Here is a 21354-nt window from a genome sequence, read left to right on the forward strand (position 1 = left end):
GTAAGTACAAAGGAGAGGCAAAGGATGATTGCAGGAAATTTTAGGTACGGGGGTGGGCAATTTAACTGCAGGAAAAGTTAAATGGGCAGGGGGAAGGTTTAGTCTGGTCTAAACCAATAGTTACGGGTTGGAAGTTCAGGTACCCAGACTCCTTTACTATGACCCAGGTATATCAAGCTACTCCACTGTCAAGTATCTTTAATTCGTAGGTGAAACAGCAAATTTACACACAATTCCAATGCCCATCTCACCCACTATATGCTAGAAGAAATAATGGAAGAACTCTTCTTGTTGATCACAGCAACCAAGTGGATCCTAACTTCCTTCTCCTAGTGCTGTCAAAACTAGCAGACGTCTTCAATTTATTATCTATTAATCATGTATCAGCCCCAGAGTGTAACATGGTTTAATGCATTATGGAAACTAACAGCATCAAAACTACAATGTATCCAAACTCACCTCATCAACTTCCCTGCGGCTAATATCAAAGGTGATGTTAAAAAGTGTCTTCAGGATCTCCATCACCCTCTCAGTCTCCTCTTTGCCAAGCGGTTGAGCAAGATGATCTGTTACTACCTCGTAGATATCGGACCACTTCAGGGCAAGGGTGCTCTCTAGTGCATCAGTAAGGAGACTAACACCCCTCAATTCCCGGGCCAGCTGTCTTCTCACGTCAACCCTTAGTGCCGTGAGGAGGAAAAGAAGGCGGAGATCAAAAAATTTGCTTTCATGAGATAACCTGGTCTCATTGTAGAGCTTCAGACGGCGAGCTAGGCCACAGACCAGCCGCAACTCCTTGGCCACTTCCTGGGCCTCAACGCTATTATAGACAATGTTACACAGAGCCTTCAATGCTTCCACAACACTCTCACTGTCCGGCATGCGTGGCACCTCTGTCTCATCCGAGTAGTCCAACCCTGCGTACTGGACAAGGATCTGCATTGCTGAGCGACTGGTGAAGGGAGACAACCCATACTTGTCTCGTGAAAGAATTCGGATAGTTTCCAGACAGACAACCTGACAAGATGGCTGAAGATCCCGTTCCAGGAACTTGATCACCAACTCTCCAAGTTTCTAGACAAAACCAAAAGCACAGTTAGCAAATGGGAATGAAAACAAATCAAACATCCTTACTAAAATTCTCATTTCATTAGTTGTCAGTTCTATCGATGAGTAAAGAAAGAAATATTATTGGTTGCTTGTGAGAGCAACAATATTCCACAATGTGTCTGCTCCTAAACCGGAAAATAGCCAAAAGCACAAGTCCTTCCAAAATCAATTTTTCAAAACGTATATTACAGTATATGCTGCAGGGTCCAAACACTACCCCAACCCCAGCTCCATGAGGTCCAGGCACCTGAAATACTTGTGAAATACCCCTTGTCCATGGTTATTCTGTGTGTTACCCCTGAGGGTTTCCCCTGTTGGTGAAATCTAGATAAAGAATTAATCCAGGCATATTACAAATTAACCCTTGTAGTGGGGCTACCCCTGCACTGCAAGGGTTAGGTGCTTGTTTTGCTCTAAGGTCTCAAATAGAAAAATATATACTCACTTGTTCCTCAATCCTGTGGCAGTGACGATAATATTATAGGAAGAGTTTTGTTCAAATAAATGGCAACATGGTCTTTTGTGAACCAGATTATAAGACATATGTATGACATTTAGGCAGATTCATTTAAATAACCTTCCCTCAACTGCTCTAAAGTAGAAGTCCAGGATTATAAAACCTGCCCCATACCACCTATTAGTTGTGCGTCTGCTTTATGTGAAAAGCTGTCATCTCCATAGGTAAATCTGTTGCTGACCTGTGCAAAATTTGACTTAGTTGGCACTGTATTTTATAAGTCAGATTCCCTCTACTAAGACATATTAGCCAAATCAGCATGAGGGTTGCACCATTCTATTGTCAGAGAACCCCAAGAATTTGTATAAGTTTCAACTTGAATCTTACACAAGCTGTGCAAACCAACCCTGACCCCCATGTGACATTGGGCCCAGCAATGGACTAGGCAAGCACCAAGCTCTGCATTGCAGGGAGACAGAAGTGTCACATACACATTCAATATCTGCCACTACCACATACTTGTTCAGTCTCTGAGAAACAGAGGAATAACTGCAAAGTAATGAAATGGTCATAGGGGTTGCTACAGTAAAATAAGCCAGCGATTTTTTTCCTAGTAAAGGAACACTACAGGTTCTCTTTAAGCAGTAATGTCAACGACCCTTGCTACAGTCTCTGTGAGAACAGATAAAGAAAATCAGACCAAGTGAGGTAATTCTTTAATCTAATTAAACAAGACCTTGGTTATTAAGTTACACCCATTGCTAAATCCCTAAGAAGCCTGGACTGACTGAGTAATTGAAACCTCCAGCATCACCCCCATAGAAAAAAAAAAAATTGTTCCGAGTGCATTTAGGCTTTTATACTATAACTATCGTTCCTTGATGATATCTGTATGGAGCACTGGGGCCTTCTTATTGTCTCACCTGTCGTAGTTTGAACTCCGGATCATCAGAGCAATCTGAGTCATAGTCTGAGTCTGACTTGGGGGCCCAGTCTCGGAATTTCTTTTGTCTGAACTACAGGTATGAAAAGGGGTTGAAAATGAAGAGGGTCATCACAAAGCAAAGCAGACCCCATATTTAGAAGGTAGCAGAGGGAATTAGATATACCACTGAAGCTACTGCCTTAGCTGTAGACACAGCAGGAACCAAGCTGGAACCTAAACTGGATGTTATTGCCAAGCAATTGGAAACTGCACTATAAAAACAGCAGGGAGAGCTACAACTGTAAAGAACAGCAAGGCAGATACAATGAAATGCTTATTTGATAACATGGCACAAAAAAACAGCCTCTAACAACTAATCAGAGATAAGCTTTAAAAAAATCCATGGGTTACTGAACACAATATATGTGTTATAGTCCATATGTGTTATAGTCCCCACAAACATTTACAATCTGGATTTTTAGCATCCACTGGTTGGCACACTGCAGGTGGGGTTCGAAATATCAGGAATATGCAGTTAGTTGCTTGTTTAGGGACAGGATATTTTGGGGGAACAAGGGATTAAGGGCAGGGGTAGGCAGCCTTGGCTCTCCAGCTGTGCTGAAACTACAAATCCCATAAGGCATTGCAAGCCACAAGCATGACTCCCAGAGGCAGAAGCATGATGGGATTTGTAGTTTCAGCACAGCTGGAGAGCCAAGGTTGCCTACCCCTGGATTAGGGGATACGATTAGTTCAAATGGCTGGGAACAGGATTAGGGAATAGGGGAAAACTAATGGACAGTAAGGGGGTAAGAATGAGGAAGTGTGATCAAGTTAAAGTGTATGCATAGGAAAAAGGGACAAACCAGAGGTTTGCCAGGGGTGGATTATGATACCTTTTCTGCTGGTATGCCACAAAAGGTCAGACCCTTGCAGCCCGTATGTAGCCCATCTAGATTCCCCTTTAGCCACTAGGGAGCATGACTGGCTGGTTGGACTGGTTGCCTGATTGGCCTTGCCCCAGCCCATGGTTCTACAAGGAGAGATTAGGGAGCTGAGAGTCGAGATGAAAGAGAGCTGCGGGAGAGGATAGCAAGGTCAGTGCAGCGTAAGCAGGAAGCAACTATCCAGGGGAAAGAAGGCGGCGGCTGGTGACCCAAGACAAAAACTGCACCAATATACAGTGGAGAGGTGTGCAGTCTGCCATAGCACGGAGAATCCGGAAGGGACAACGACAGGACGGTGTGGACACAGGAAGGAGGAGGCACACAGAACTGCCAGAGGGGCAACATGGGATCAGGTTGAAACAGTTGCTGGTTACTAAGTAGCCCAGTAGTAGCACAAGGGCTGTTGCAAACATGCACAGTATAGAAGCGAGAGAAAATCCTTCACTGAGGACAGCTGTTCTAATTACAACTCTCAAAAAGGTGCCCATACACTCTTCGATTATCTTCAGAAATCTTCCACGAATGGTCTTTTGAACGATAATTGAACAGTTGATGACACCAACAATTTTTTTTCTTTTTTTACTGTAATCCCGCTCTAACTTTCTCAAAGGGTGTGGCTGGAAAACTTTTTTCGAATCGTATGAAAATCGATGGCTTAGTGGTGTTTTCGTACGAAAAAAATTGCAACATGAACAATTTACAAGCGCAAACTAAAATAACATGTGCAAATGAAAATATTTTCTGTCGAATGACAAACGTCGGTGAGTTAGTATTGCTAACGAACGATTATAAAAATCAACATTTGTCTGTGCATAATGGGATATTTGAGCTAGAATGTAACAAGGGTTATTGGCAGCAACGAAAATTTCCGATCGAAAATCTATAGATGTACAGCCATCTTTAATAGGAATTCCGTTAACTTCGGAGAGAGTTCCTCTTTTTTTCTGTTACAGCTTGAGAACAGGAAGTTAAGGGAAATCACCCGGGTGCCAGACAGCAAAAAGTAACTCGATAAGGTGACTATCCAAAACAAAGATCCGATGCCTAGCCTAGGCCCATAGTGGGATTGTCCTAGGCAGAGACCTAGCACCTAGGCCCATAATGTTTCCTAGGCAGAGATTTGAGAGCTATATCCATAATGAAAGTCTCACATGAAGAGATGTGAGGCCTAGGCCTATAGTGGGATTGTCCTAGGACCTAGGCGGAGGTCTAGCACCTAGATCGATAATGGAAGTCTCCTAGGCAGATACAGTATATAAGGCTAAGCTGCATAGTGGGGGGGGGACTAAAATCCAATGCTTAGGCCCACAGTGAAAGTCTTTCAGGCAAAGATACACGGTCTAAGCACATAGTGGGTGTCTCCCATTTAGAAATCTACAGGGTTATTCACAAACCGGTGAAGAGTTTGGAGAAGGCAGGAGAAGTGAAGTGAACTATCTAGGACAGCATAGCTGAACTGGAACGTGAGCTGAATTGGAGAATTTTTCCAAATCAGCTATTTTGACCTAGATTGTTCACTTCTCCTGCCTTCTCCAAACTCTTCACCCTTTTGTGAATAACCCTGCTAGTGTCTAGACCCATAATGGAAATCTTTCAGGCAGAGCTTTGAGGTCTAGATCCATAGGGAATTTTGTCATAGTTGGAGCTTTCCAGGTAGATAGGAAGCTTTGCCAAAACAAAATGTTTTTATTTATGGACAATTTTCCCCCCAAAAAGCAAAGACTATTGGCACATCACCATCAAAATATTAGCCTGACCAAATTGATTGTATTGTAGAATATCTAAAACAGGGAAATTGTATTAATAGCATTTTAGTAACCATAACATTCATACATACAAAGTGATCATTTGTGGCAACAGCAAACCCTAGTAGTTTAGCATCACATGGTAAAATGCTGTGTAACACTCTTTTCACTGTCTGGAAGGCTGTGCCAATTAAATAATAGAGGCCGCACCATATCACCATGTGACAAGAACTGTAAATAGCTGACATTCCAAAGCCGAAAACAATCTATTTTTATAAAGATTAATTTGCTCACTGACTTTACAGACAAAATAAGTATGCATTCAGTTTAGATGCAAACAGTGCTTATCAAAGTGGTTCCTAAAGTGTATGTCTAGCCAACACGAACATGTTTAGACATACAAAGACCAGAGTGGTCAGGGTATGAAAGCTCTGAACTTGAAGTTCTCAAAGCTGAATGCTACCAAGTTCATACTACCAAGGAGGGATCAGCAAACAAATCCTGATACAAACCATGGAGGCACCCATAGGGAAGGGGGGACGGCACTTTCCCAGCTGTAAGGCCATCCAAATAATCTCTACAATAAAGTTGACATCCGTAAGCAAAAAGGGGAAATTAACTTACAGCTGCTGTATCAGCTGGGAGTTTTGTTTACATGCCGGCATTGCAACTGGTTTAATGCTTACTTCGGTGGCAGCAAAAAGGGTTAAAGGAAACCAGTACTGAGAAATGTATGGGGGATGGTATTGCGACATCTTTTTAAAAATGCTGGTTGTGTGGCTGTCTCTAGCTTCAATAACTTGAGTCACTCATCTATAACAAGATCTACATCAGTATAACAACCAGGCCACTAGTATTATTAGAAGGAAAGGTCAGCAATGCCAGCCTACATATTCTTTCAGTAAAGGTTTCCTTTAAAGTGAACAAGTGCACCATTTTAAACTTTTAAAATTAAACAGCATGACCAAAAGAGGACTGCTAATGTTATTGTCACAATATCCAGGAATACGTGATGGATTTTGCCTTTGGTTCCTGGTGCTGTGCTGTCAGCCTCTGGTGCTTCACAAGGCTGCAGCCAAACTGCCCTCCTCCGACCCTATTTAGCACTATCTCACTTGTTGCTCTTGGTTCAAGAAATAAGTCTCATTCCGTGTGCCGAACCTCTTGTTTCTCTACCAATCCCAGTGATCATTCCCTGCGCTTATTTCAGATAGGTGCGCCTTTGGCTTCCATGTACCCAACTGGTTTCCCTGTTTGGCTTAATTCCCTGCTTCATTCTCAGTGTTCCAGCTATAGTCTATTCCAGTGTGTATCTTTCAATATTGCTGAAGATTTTCCATTGCTTTCAACAATGGGCTGTGAATCTCTATATTCTGCCTTCTTTGCTTAACTACTTCAGTGTTTTCCCACTCCAGCCATTGTGTGCCTGCTTTCTCTTACTGACTTGCTTTCTTTGTGCTTCAGCCTAACTTCCTTTGGTGTACTGTAGTTCTGTCTTACCTTTCCAGTGTATCCTCCACCTTGCAACGCATTTACTCCTTTACTTCTAGCTCCACTCTTTCTTTGTATCGGTGTTCTATACCTACTTGTACCGCACACTCCCTGTGTGCATTTACCTCTTTGATCTGCACTTCATATTTAACCTGCTGTGATTCTTTATCTCTGTACTCCTACGTTTTTTTCTAGTGTACTTCTAATTTACTCTCCTTTACCATTTGTCACTGTCTCCTGTGCCCTTGCACTGCTTCCCTCTACAGTGTTTCCTGTGCTGTGCATTTTGCACCTTTACTACTTTACTAGTGCCACTGTTCCCATCTTCCTCCTCTTGGTTTCAGGGTTCTTCCATACCTGTCTCTGTATCCAGTTCCCCGATGCTTCCACTAGCCCCTTAGTCTGTGTGGGTGCGCTAGAGGGCCGTAGCCTGGAAGGTGTCCAGCAACCAATCATCCTCACCATTAGAGGCTGTGTGGAAGACCTGGCCCTTCTTAGACTCTGCGCCTCTAGTGCACCCCCGATAATGCACAGACCCTTAGATTCTAGTCTCTCTGTGACCAAGATCGCTGACAGCACTTTCTTCCTTGCCTTCTATCCGCTTCATAGTCCTGAAGCCTATCTTCTCTAGTGCTTCGGTCCACAGACCGTGACAGTTATTATGTATTGACCAAAATTCAAAGCATGCTTAAGAGAGGCTTTTGTGGCTAGAGTGACCCAGCCACCACAGAGTCATTTCTAAACACAAGGCAGTCTATAATAGAAATTTGAATATACTTACATTTCTGGCAGCTCCTGTGTTGAGAAGTTTCTGCTTCCCTGCTCTCTGGCTATTGTATGTATACAACTCTTCAGGTGGGTCAGATACCTGCAACCCCCCACCACACACAGTGGTCCCTCCTGCCATCTTGAAAATCTTTTAGTTATGTAATAGAGAGCAGGAGATACCACAGCATGCTGTGGTAGAGTACAGGTATTCTACACACCTGGACGCATGGAATACATGCTGTCGCTAGAACAAGCAAAGCAGTGGCTTTTCCACACAGAATGCCAGAAAAGTAAGTATATTACATAGTTACATAGTTACATAGTATTTGAGGTTGAATAAAGACATTAGTCCATCAAGTCCAACCTATATCATTATTCTTTTACAGACTATCTTGTGGTTGGAAATTACCCGGTGATGACAGACTTTTAAAGGAAATGGGTATCTTCTGCCGTCTGCTCTTATGCAGTCTTTTCTTAATTTTCTGGCTGCCTGATATCAGCATCCAAGTTTTCTTACAATCACAGATGTTATTCATATTTAAAATGCACTGCAAGTGAACCTTTCCATTTACCCACTAAATAAAGAAAGTGAAGTCAAACTGGTGTTTTTAAGGTTGCACTAGCCCTCACTCCTATACCTGCTATACTGCCTTACAAAACTTTGCAGATTAAAGTGCAACTAAAGGCACCAGAATGACAGTCCAATCAAGCCTCAAGTCCAATTACTCTATGATACAGAAGCCTCACTTTCATTAACTCCTCTGAGTGAGCCAAATCCTCCATTTGTGTCTCACATGCTCCCTTCCAAGACACTACAGCTCACAAAGGCAGAGTTCTCACCCCTGAAAGAGGTGGGCAGGACTAGGTGTGGTCAGGTGCTGATTGACAAGCTATAGGTTATGAAGCAACAGGGACAATGCTGACTGGCATACCCCTAGCATTTTTTTTCATTCATTGTAGTGCATAAAGACACAACCTACAAGTCTGCTCTAAATTCAGGAACTGTGCAGCATTGTTGCCCTACCATCACAAGACGCTAAATTAGGTAGATTTCACTGTCAGGTATTTCTGTGACTTTGCAGATAAAACAGGGTGCAGATGTACTTATAAATAAGTGAGGTAGTATAATGTTTTTATTGGAAGGCCATAGATCTACCTTAATATGTTTTAAGGTCTCTTACTCGAGGATAAAATGTTATAAGCTGCAATTGTTACTGTAATATTTTTTCTGGTAAGAAGTAGGTGTGGCCCCCTGATGAATTTCCTTAATTCACCCTAAAGCAGTTGATCTTTGGCTTAATCCCACTCTATCATCCATTCCACGGCACTGTACGGTTGCGAGGAGGTTGGCCTGAGTGCCAGCTACCACTGAGCTCTTGAAAGGCCCTATGAATGTCATCCAGTGATCAGATTCATGAGTGGGCAGGGATACCTTTGATGATGTCAAAAGTCCTGACAGGCTCCTGTGATGCTAAATGGGAGAGTGGCTAGACACCTCCACATAGCAAGAATGCTCTACTGCTTCTAATTGGATTTTTTGAAATATTGATTTTGTCTCATTAAAACTGTGCTATTGAATCCCTGTTAAACAGCCAAACTTTATATATTAAGTATAGGTCAATTTTATTACTATATGTCTTATTAATGTAACTTCACACACCAGTGTCACCTACGTTCGTCAGTAGAGAGAATTTTCTCAGCAACAGCAGTCTGAGCTTTTGGCTCTGACTTTGTTCAAATCTTTAGCTGACGCACCTCGCATTCCAAAGGATGTAGAAGTCAACCACCTGAATCTCTGGGATGAAAAATGATGGAGCTGCATTGTGATCACTGAGAACTTGCTACAAAACAACATTGTCCTTACATAACACTATGATGTTATCCGAAAAATGCACACCCAATGCATTTTTTTTTTCTTAAAACTAGAAAGGCATTCCCAAATGAATGGCAAGAGCCGACAGATTAAGTCTCAAATTGCCAAATCATGCAGCATGTAATCAACACAAAAATATTAACACATTACTTTACTTTGGATTTCCTTCAAAAGCCTGGAAATAAATTTTTCAATTTAGCTTGTGTGATTATCTCAATTATATCTACTAGGCTGCCGCAAAGCAGCTGATAATTAAAGTCACTCTTGGTGTGAGAGTGCCTGTGTCTAATGGAAGTAAAGGGGAAAATACATTTTTGTGCTTTCAGGAGGCAGACAGATCACAGTCCCCAGAAAGTCATGTTCCCTAGGACGTGCAGGTGGAACCTTGTCTGCAGAATTGCAGGCTCCTCTTGTGTTGTACAACCTTAAAATAGGATTGGTGGGCAGGTCAAAGGGTATGTGCTTTACTTAACAAATCTTTTGTCCTGGAAGGAAAACAGATTCTATATATGTATTTAAACTTTTTTGTATCCACTTGTCTAGAGTTGTTCTATCATTATGCATAGTCCAGACCAGAAGTGTTTAATATTTATTTATGTCAAAATGATCATGATCAGCAGTATGCCCTATGAATATACATGGAGGTTAAAAGGGTAAGTTTTACATTCTGACAATCTAAAAAGGCCTTAAAGTGAAAGGCAAAAAGACTTTCACTTTAATGCAAATCTCCACAGATGTAGGTAGTTGCCCCCCTATTGATCCAGTTTCTTTATTTAGCTCTCTGGAGTCAAAGGAAAGCCCTACAGGTTCCTGACTAGCACAACACTGTGACAAAGTCAAATAACATGCTACCCCATATCCAGAGGTAGCAGGTATTTCCTCTGGCCTACATCAGGATAGCAGCAAAATCAATCTCCTACAAATGGATCTTTATTTCAAACTGTAAAGTCCATAAAAGCAACACCCACTTTTATGTTTCAACCCTTCTGGGCCTTAGTCATAGCATTCTTTGGCCTCCTGGACATGAAAGCAGTAGCAGGGAGCAGAGGAAAGGCAAATATAACCTGGGGTATTTGGAGGATTAAAAGGGCAAACACATTTGCTTCAAGTAAACCTATGCTTATTTTAAAAGAAACATGTACAGAAAAGAAGAAGATGGAGGCTGCCTGGCTGTTTCAGACTTCAATGCTTTCTGGATCACTATGGTGAGAAAAGCATACAGATCAGGAAAGTTGGAGAAAGTCAGAGGTCCTAATCTACATATCTTTTCAGGTCAGTGCCTCAGAATGCACCGAATCCATTGATTAAGAATGACAGCCTGGCAACTTGCACTTCCAGAAGGAAAGGTCAGCAATGGAGGCCACCATACTTCCTCAATACAATATAGGCTTCTTTTTACATTTGTAAACTAGCAGAATTGATGAAACATGGAAACTTTGTTTTTGCATTTTTAGTGAGGTAATCTAATACTTTATTAACCTAACAGCAAAGGGTGGTGGAGAGCAGGCCAAAGTTCAGCTTCTTAGATGAAGCCATTTGTGTAACAGGTTTTAAAGCTCCTGAGTCTTTCTGAGGTGCACTGCCAATCAAGGTATCTGCATTTTATTTGTATTACCAGATTAGCCACAGCTTTAGGATTCCCATAAACCTAATGGTGGACAGATGTTCATGTTTGATCTGTTCACAATATCTGGAGTGACAAACAGGAACGTTCAGATAGATGAAATGTTTATGTACAAGTGAAAAGGAGAAGTATAGGTGGGAGAAGAATATCACTGGAAGACGCTAAGCCAGTCCTTAACGCAAGGTGGGAACATTATTATTGATCCAACTACCTGACGATTTGGTCCACTCAAAAAGGTAATTTGTAGTCATGTGGGGGGGGAGCGACAGATATATTATAATTATATAAATCACCAAATCAAAAACAGAAATCAACCAGACAACCATCATCTTATGACTATGGGTAGCTTAATACAGCTTCATACTAAATATTCTCAGCATAGCGCTAAGGAAGGTTGCAGTCTACATCTACAGATCTAATGACTTCTCATTACCTCTTCCAGTTCCTGGCGCTGCAAATCATAGAAGAGAAATCATGGGCAGTGAAAAGGACAGCTCATAGGGATAAAATATTTAAATTACAGAAAGGGACAGAAACTCCTGCATACGTTATCCACATTTATTTTACAACTTACAAAAGATAAGACGGAAACCTTTACTTCACTAAATGGAATGAGAAACTTATCCTAGAGTATACATACAAAAGATCACACAGCAGACATAAAAACATACAACATGGTGGTCTGACAGCTGGAGGAAACCATAAATTGGATAATGGACTGGGATTTCAATTAAGGCATATGTTAATGTCCCTATACTGGGGTACGTATGGTATTATAGTCCATATAATAACTGAAATGACCTAGGTCTAGGCATAGGATGTCCAACCCCTGGGTAGTAATGTATGAAAAAAAGAAAAGAATATAAAGCTGGGGTTTTTTGGATCATCAAACTGACAACCTTCAGACCAAGCGTTTCTTTAGAGTAAAATGTATAATTTTATTTGATTCAACATGATGCGTTTTTTTAAAAACAATAACAACAGACAGTGATTGCATAAAAATGACAGCACAATTTCCCACACAAGCTCACTCCACCATGGTGAAGACTCATAGACCAATTAACTAATTTGATAAATCACATGATAAATAGGGTTGATAACCGAAACACAATTAACATTAGATGATAAATAAATAAATAAATATAGGTGGAGCTTGATGTTGTCTCAACGTGACGTTTCGCGCTTGTGGCGCTTCTTCAGGAGAGGAGAGAGAAAAGCTGTCGTTGAAGTCTGTGTGCGTCCCTCAAGGTTCAACCAATCGTCTCTCGGTGTGATCTGCTAGGGTGGGTCCTCGGGGTCCCCCCTCGTCTCCCCTCCCCTACCCTTCTTCCCCTCTGGTTTTCGTCATCTCATTTTTCTAGTCGGGTTGAACCTTGAGGGACGCACACAGACTTCAACGACAGCTTTTCTCTCTCCTCTCCAGGCTGCACCTGAGAGGGCTGTGCAGTTTGCTGGGGGCTTCCTACCGAGAGAGAGACGGCTACCCCGTGGCTTCCGAGTGGTACTTTTCAAATCCCTTCGAATCACCTTGTAACGTCTATGATGAGCGGCCACCTCCGTCGTCTCTCGGTGTGATCTGCTAGGGTGGGTCCTCGGGGTCCCCCCTCGTCTCCCCTCCCCTACCCTTCTTCCCCTCTGGTTTTCGTCATCTCATTTTTCTAGTCCGGTTGAACCTTGAGGGACGCACACAGACTTCAACGACAGCTTTTCTCTCTCCTCTCCTGAAGAAGCGCCACAAGCGCGAAACGTCACGTTGAGACAACATCAAGCTCCACCTATATTTATTTATTTATCATCTAATGTTAATTGTGTTTCGGTTATCAACCCTATTTATCATGTGATTTATCAAATTAGTTAATTGGTCTATGAGTCTTCACCATGGTGGAGTGAGCTTGTATGGGAAATTGTGCTGTCATTTTTATGCAATCACTGTCTGTTGTTATTGTTTTTAAAAAAACGCATCATGTTGAATCAAATAAAATTATACATTTTACTCTAAAGAAACGCTTGGTCTGAAGGTTGTCAGTTTGATGATCCAAAAAACCCCAGCTGTATATTCTTTTCTTTTTTTCATGGTATTATAGTCAATAAGGCAACATGCAATGCACAGAGAGCAGTAGAAAAGCCAACCAGAACCTGTTGCTCATTTGATTTCAATAAACTGAAATCTAATCAGCTACAATGTGCTGCCACAGTTGACCTCCTTTTGAAAACTGGTTTCTAAACTATCCACCAGACCAGCACTGAGACCTGTAGAATGCTTCTTACATTTCCTCTTTATTCTTTGTTGGGCAAGAAATACGCAGGATATTCAGTCTTTGAGCCCAGATGCATTTGATGGATCATGAGAGAGTTCTGGGCATCACAAAGGCTACTCTTCACCTACATCTATCCATCTATGCACAGTAAATGATTGTTTGCATTGCTGAATATGTGCCCCACTGGAACAATGCACTAACCTTAACAGTCAGGCACCTAGCATTTTCTTTTACCTATAAATACAACTTATGGTAGCCTACGTATCTTATACTGTACTTACCTTACGTTGCTCTCTTTGCTCTGCATTGAAGAAGAAACACTGGGAATTCTGCAAAAGAACACAATTCATTATTAAATCAAGATATGGGAATTTGCCACGCAGCATCTCTAAGATCCTCTATGGTAAATATTTGTGCAAAAACATAACGCATTCTTAGCTTTTAGCTTTCATCCAGCTCTTCCATTCACTTCCACAATCTGACCTTAGTGTGCAGGCCAGTGTCTATCTCGGTTGCAGAACTGTATGATCATTCAGAAAGGAGGAAAACATGGACTCATAGGACTCGCACAATGCAAAGCTGTAAAGAACTATATAATGTGGCACGCTTCAAAAAAAAGTGGTTGCTGTTTGTAAAGGGTAAGTGTACTTTCGTAATTTTTACCCCCCCCCCAGGCACGAAAACGCCTCAGATAAATTTGTCCACAATGCCTGCAGCTGCATAGGTGAATGAGGGCTTGTTTTTAAGTGCTTTTACTTCTCGTTCGGAATATCTAAATACTTTTGATGTGCATAGTCTGGGCAGAGGTTCACTTAAATAATTTAGTATAACAAAAATACATTTAATACAGTCTATGTATGTTATGATAAGCTTAATGTTTTATACAGCTACATAAACTTGCTGATTGTATACGTATGTGTTATCTTCAGATATATCAGACATATCAATTTAGAACAGAACGCAACAGGGTCACTTCAATAAGACTATCACATGGGTTATCACTCCTTAAAATCACTAGCTTCAGGCTGGCGATAATCATAAACTGCAATGGGGTGTCAACTGAAGACAGTAGGAAAAGTGAAATGTAACGTTACAAAATAATATTTTGAGGGCTAAAATAACTTGCTTATATGCAATTCTGACAGTTAAACATCCTTTCCAAACAACAAATGTGCAATTTTGGGGAACATTATGAGATAAAACAAATAATGGCATTAAAGTAAAATACCTTTACATTTAAAATACCATATACCGGGTCGTCAATGCTCCTTACAATTTACAGCTGGTGCCTAACTTTCAAGGTTTCCTATAGTTGGTGTCAATGGAGCTGGCACCTAAAAGAATCCTGCTGCCTCCTGAGTTCCATATTAAATTTGGCCACCCCTGCCATATACAGTACATAGAAAAATACATAAACTGTAAATGTATTTGCTCCATTCAGCAATACCTTTCATTTGTTGAAAAATCCATATTCAGTTGGTTTTTTTTAAACAAAAATTAAACATGCCCTCTAGTCATTAGCTACATTAAGGTGGAACTGGGTGTTGCAGGTCCCCCAAGGCTCTTGCCATAATAGCAGACTAAAGTTGGCCATACACCTCAAGATTTTTCTTGTTGAGCCCCACAGACTCTTCATGTTGAACATTAAAGTGCTTCAGCAAACACGTTTCCAAACGCCCAGGTGGAAATGGGGTCTAAGATTTTGTACACATTTTGTTATGATGCACATGGAATGAATATAGCCAATTTAAACTGAAAATGTAACTATGGGCAAAACAAAAAATGACATATATGATGAAGAAGTCTATCACTAGCATTAACACAGCAGCCAAAAAACTATTAACAGTGACTTATTGGGGCTATATGAGAAAAAAAAATGAAAGGATATCTGTCCTGAATAAATATTTATTGAAAAAATATATATTAAAAGCATCAAAGAGACATACAAATGGCTGATATGCTATAAAAAAAAAACCAATAAAAAACACAAATGATTGGCCACTCCCCTTCCTGGCCCCATACTTCCTGAATTCCAGGGTTCTCCTGCACAAACACGTCATCCCATCGGCCACCGTGGCAGAGGGACTTGCAGTTTGAATAGAACAAAAGTGCAGGGACGTCACTGCACTTGTACTCCATTCATTCTTCCGCCTGTCCTTGCTGCTGAATGTCCATACCTCAGTACGGACATGGATGGGAAGAATAGGCTGCAGGAGCCAGAGCATTGCACTGATCGCGGTTTCTATGCATTATTGGCTCCAATTCAAAATAAATAAATAAATAAATAATTTGCACATTTTTTCTTTTATGAAGAAGTCTGCATTTATTAAAAAAATTCAAAAAAAAAGGTAAAGTTTCCCTTTAATCATTTTGATGCGTTTTCATGGTCCATTTATGAAAATATAGAGTTTACCTCATTATGCAGGTCTTATTCAGGTTTTAATAATTAATCTTTGCCTGGATAACCCTTTTATTTGGAATGAAAAAACATGCAGCTGCCACAGGCTACTTGGTAAGGACAATTACTACATCTTTGGTGTAATTGGTAAAATTAAAAGGAATCTCCTTTCCCCATGCAGACAGAAAACATGCCGCTATGAGCACAGTGTAGTGATTTATCCTGAGCACTCACTGGGGAGCAATTACAAACTGTGACAAACAGATCTAATCACAGCAGAAGACTCTGCAACACAGCAAAAGACCTGCAGAGATAAACATCCCGGGGCCATCAATCTCCAGGGGACCAAAGGATGGTCGCCAAATCTAGCCAACCTAAAACAAGGCCAGAACCTCTGGTGACTGTCCAGGACTGTCCTCCTGGCCATACAAGTGTGCCCAACTTAACCCTTAAGTTTTTATTTTGGATATATGTTTACAAACCAACCCCCATTGCATATTTGGGCATCACAGGACTAGGAAGTGAGGGAAAATCTCCCCAATGGGATAATTTACATTAAAAATAAAATTAACTTATCTTCCCTGCTACTGGTGGCTCATCCTTAAAGTGTTTGTAAATACATTAATGCAATCCCAAAATGTGTTTGCTTTTGTTACATTTACCTCTCCTATACATTTCTCTTATTCTTCTAAACATCAAATACCTGGTGAACATGCCAGCAGCCTCAGCTTCTGGAAGAATAACAAAGATGAAACCCACAGGTTACTTCCTATTTTTTTTGTTGTGGTGTCATCCAGCGATTCCCTGCATGATGTGTACAAGACATGGCGACCTGTACACTCCTGTACTCAGTGTGATTAAGCAGGGTGCCACGCCTGAAGGCCCACCCCTAGCTGTAGATTGGCAGCGGCTCCAGCATGGAGTATTGCTCCAGTAGCCTTTAGCATAGCAGTTGACTCTGCCTCCATCACGCTATGGTGCTGGAGGATGTGGTAATCCAGCAGGTAATACATAAATACACACACATATATGCATTTGCAATGATTCTTTAAAATGTATCGTGCTGAAGTGAAGTAGCAGTGTTAGGCTACGTTCACAGAGGCGGCGATAAAAAATCCTTGATACACATTTTTACCGACGCCTGAACCCCCCAACACCAGACACCTACACACCAATGTGCTGGCCCAGTTAACGGGCCTGCACAATAACTGCATATCAGCCACTTGGCACAGGGCTACGGCGTAGTATTTCGACGCAAATTCCCGATTGGCATGAAAGAAAACCCAAACAGGCATTCAGGAAGTGGTCATGTCGTCTCACGAATGCCTGAAAACCACCAATCAACTGCCCCTGAAAAGCAATCCATAGTGGACTGCTTTCCAGGAGGGTGGTAAAGCCTGCTGCTTGTGTGAAAGAGGATGGGTGGGTTAGATACTAAGGCTTTATAAATGGTCTACATTTCTATCATATAAAAACACAATAATGTAATACATAAAAATACAAAAAACAAATAAACGTTACATGAAAATTGAGACTTTAAATGTAAACGTTACTAGAATAAACCAAAATATGTTCTCCAAAGAGGAATAGCGTTTTTTTGTTTGTTTTATCATGTACATATGATCAGTTTAGTATAAGTTATTCTATCAATGTGTGTTAATGATTTAAAAACCTTGCATAGTTTGTAAGTATATATTTACTTATGTTTCAACAGTCTCCTTGCCTATACAGTACAAATTGATTGTTTCTCTGCAAAGTGCCCGCCAGCCCCCAACCCACTTATACTCACCTTTACAGTACCCGCTTGCCGATTCCAGCTGGGGCTGGAATCTGCTGTATTGGCAGCCTCTGGTGGTGTAATGTGACTCCCTAGGTCAAAGGACAGTGCTCGGGCTTGGCAAGTGGCTTCCAGGCTCAGCACTATCACAAGAGTGCAGGTCACATGCTTCAGCATACCCTGCTATTCTTACTGCTGCCAAGGAGGAAGGAGTGGCGATAGTGCACAAGGCGAGTATAAGAGGGTCTTGGGATGCTCTTTGCTGAAACACAGTCAACTTGCCCTGCATCAGCAAAGTGATAGCATCTCTTTAAACTTTGCTGATCTAACTTGAATTATACCAGACAGCATTTTTTGATTAAAAACAATAGACTCTTTGCATTCTCTAATGAAGTAAAACACTCACAAAGCACAGGTAACCACAGACCATATGATCATTTGCCTAGTTCATATGAGGGTATTCAGAAGCAGCATCATTTTTTCAGAGGGCAAAAGACACTTTTTTTAATCCGAAATATTAGTGTGCATTGGCAAAGCTTACATGTTAGGGTTGCACAGATACCAAGTACAGTACTCGGTACAAGTACGAGTGCATGTACCGATACTTTTGAGCTCCAAGAATACACTAGAGAAAAATTCAAAAGTTAGGAGGCCGCTGTCATGTGTAAGGAGCACACGGAGCTCCTGGGATTTGTGCATCTCTGTTTTAATGTACGATTTTGTTTTTATAAATATAAATAAAGGGATGCACAGATACCAGTTTTGCGAGTACGAGTACTGGTACTTGCCGAGTACTTACAAGTACGAGTACTGATACATTTTTGTTGATTGTCATGTGACAGTTTTTCTAAAACAATACAGACTAATGATTTCAGGACAGTGGTGGAGTGTCAGAGCCAGGTCCCAGCTGCAACCTCTGCAACCCTGGTAGTTCTCATGAAAATGCCAAGTATCTGCACTGGTACTCGAAAAGTATCTGTGCATCCCTATTACATGTGTCCTGTTGATTCATGTAGTGTTTGACTTTAATGAAAGGCCCACTTTAAAGAAAAAAAAAAGCATACCAGGAAATGCTGCTTTGAAAAGAACATTAAAAGAATATACACAGAAGAAGCACCACTGATAACGGTGTGCAGTAGAGAAAAAGTCTTCTAAAAGATGCCACTAATTAAAGTTTGATTATAGACAGTGCTTACTTCTTAGCTTGGATATTTTTCCATGCAGAAACAAAATGATGTGCACGGGGGTTAAATGTGACCCAGTTTCAGTTTTGCCGTGTACCCCTACTTCTGAAGCTTCCAAATAGCAGTATAATTAAACCTGGTATCTCAGTAAAAGGTGGATTAATCTGGCCTTTTACATCTACTGGGCTAATCAATTGACAAGAACACTAAATGCCTTGCAAAGAGACTCACTTCACCTACTGCATTCTCAGTAAGGTAAAACTAAATCCTGAAACCTATCAAAAGGGCGCAAGATCCTCTTGCAATGGCCAACACTGTCAGGAGAACATTGTTAAACATTTCAGGTTTAACAATCTCACAGCTATTAATCGCTATAAGAATGATTGTATTTACCAGCATGTATGAATTCTAGAGCTGCAGCTAACGATTATTTTCAAAATCGATTAGTTAGCCGATTATTGAGTTCGATTAATCGGTTAATCGGATAAAAAATAAAATACATTTTAAAAAACGGCTCCAGTGATGGGACTAATAGTTTGTATTGAGATTGCAGTCCATCAAAAGGAGCAAGCTTGGAGCGGTGGAAGTAAAAAAGAAAAAAAAAAGTGTGGTGTGCAATATAGTGAAATGAAAAGTGTAAAATTATATAGCAATGAATGCAGAATGGCACCGGCTATAGAGGACTACAAATCCCAGCAATAATACATTATAGCTGGCGGTATTCGGCATTGCGCTGTATAATGTATTATTGCTGGGATTTGTTGTACTCCTCTATAGCTGGTGGTATTCCACATTGCGCTGTATAATGTATTATTGCTGGGATTTGTAGTCCTCTATACAGCGCAATGCAGAATACCACCAGCTATAGAGGGATACAACAAATCTCAGCAATAGTCCATTATACATGCAGTGTATAATGGACTATTGCTGGGATTTGTAGTCCTCTGTATAATATACAGCACAATGTACCGTCAGCTATAGAGGAATACAAATCCCAGCAATACATTAATTGTTGCAGCCCTAATGAATTCCTCCACCACCTGGCATAGATTGGTGCAAATGCCCATTAGGTGCCTGAAGCACACCTTCAGAATACCAGTACAAAAGTTGCTGGGGCAAGAAGGAGTAACCCACTTGTTCATGCATTACAACTACAAAGTTTTAGGCCTTCCGTGGACACCCTTCATTTTTCAGAATTGCCCCAGGATTTTTTCTACTTAAATGCTGATTATACGACTCAACATTTACATATATCATTCAATTCTGGCTGAACTGATAATAAAGTCTGAAACTGCGAAAGGATTTTGTAGAGTAAATAAAGTAGTAAAGCAAGGTCCTCAATGACTACTGTAGCAGCAGGCATTCTGGAGCCAAAGTTGTCCAGGCCTTTTTCTTTGTAGCAGAGTTCACCCTGGTCCTCTCTCTCAGATCGCCTGCTTTGTGTTTTACCTAAGAGATTGGTAGCTTCCGAGTCACTGCTGGGAACAAGGTGAGCTAAGCCACTGAGGGAAGAGTTTCAACAACTTCTGCTGTGAACTTTGAGTATCAATTGCTCCACAGTGCCTGCAACTACAGAGGTCATTCAGGGGCTGTTTTGAAGCTCCTTTATTGCTTGTTAAAATATTTGAATTCTGTCTATAACCCAGCCACAGGTTCACTTTATTTACTTTTTTCAAACTTAAGGGTAAGAACCTCTGGCAAGATGTTACTTTCTGTCTATTTCCCCATTAGAGAGCACTCTTTTGATTCCAAGTCCTAGAGACAGAACAGAAAAGAAGTAGACATCTGCCAAAAATTAAGGGAAATTCCATCTTTGACAGCTGTTATTGGAACAGGTGTTTCCATTGGAAAAAAATCACCTTTATTCTAGGAACTGAAAAAAATTGGAATTTCCCCTCACTTTCTGCTCAAGACAAATGGTAAAGGTGGACCTCTCCTGTGTTGAGAAAGAAAGTAAAAGAAAACGGACATAGGCTTTAACTCTTCCCTATTCTCCAAAATTAGAAAAAAAGGTTTTAGCCGGCATTGTGCTTTAAACAGGAGAATATAAATACATTTATATGGGTCACTACAATTCAATGTAATGATGGAAGTACCATGAAACATTCTGCACCAGGTTACTGACAAAAGTGGAATTTTTAGTATCTGTAAAAGGTTTTCCATAGTTGGTAAATTTAATGATGACCCAGAAGACTACTGTACTGAGCGTACCGGTTCCAAGCATGCAATTATGTGTCCAGATAACAAGCCAAAGGAAACAGCTAAAGCTGGCTAAAGAAATTCCGATGCCCCACGAGGTTATGAGACATTCACAAACCCACAAATGATAGACAATCTAGCCAAGACAGTGTCACACTTTCCCCCTTGTGGAATCACGAAGTGAAAGACGCACTTTCTTCTTTTTAGCAAGCAGCACACACAAAACAACCATCTACACAAACTGACCTTTGCAAGTGTACATTCATGTTCAAGATGGGTTAGGCTGGCCATGGACATACCCCCACTATCAAGCAGGCAACAATAAAATGCCAGCACACACGGTCTAGCAGGGTGTAAAAGGACAGATAAGGAACTAAAGCAATTGAAGAGGGAAGGCCTTGGCAGCTCTTGCTTTAATGTGCAAGTATGCCAGAATACTTGCACAATATGGTAAATTTACCTCCAAGTGTGCACTCATCCAGCTCCATTCTCTACCTCACTGCTCCATCCACAGCCATCTTCTCTGCTGCTTCTTTCAGCCCAATGCCTTATGCATAGACATGCATGCTGTGGTTACATCAACCCGGCACCTAGCTCT

General features: G+C 41.0%; 1 protein-coding gene across 1 annotated transcript in view; it reads right to left on the minus strand.

Annotated features, from left to right (window-relative positions):
* Positions 1-21354, minus strand: part of RIC8A (RIC8 guanine nucleotide exchange factor A) — a 53452-nt gene that overhangs the window by 23915 nt on the left and 8183 nt on the right. The window contains exons 2-3 of the mRNA XM_018569127.1: positions 13480-13527; positions 460-1074 (exon numbers count right to left, since the gene is read on the minus strand). Coding sequence (XP_018424629.1) covers positions 460-1074; positions 13480-13527 — 663 coding nt within the window. The remainder of the gene's footprint in view (positions 1-459; positions 1075-13479; positions 13528-21354) is intronic.

This window comes from Nanorana parkeri, unplaced genomic scaffold (genome assembly GCF_000935625.1).
Source record: "Nanorana parkeri isolate BGI_ZX_2015 unplaced genomic scaffold, ASM93562v1 scaffold1290, whole genome shotgun sequence".
NCBI lineage: Eukaryota > Metazoa > Chordata > Amphibia > Anura > Dicroglossidae > Nanorana > Nanorana parkeri.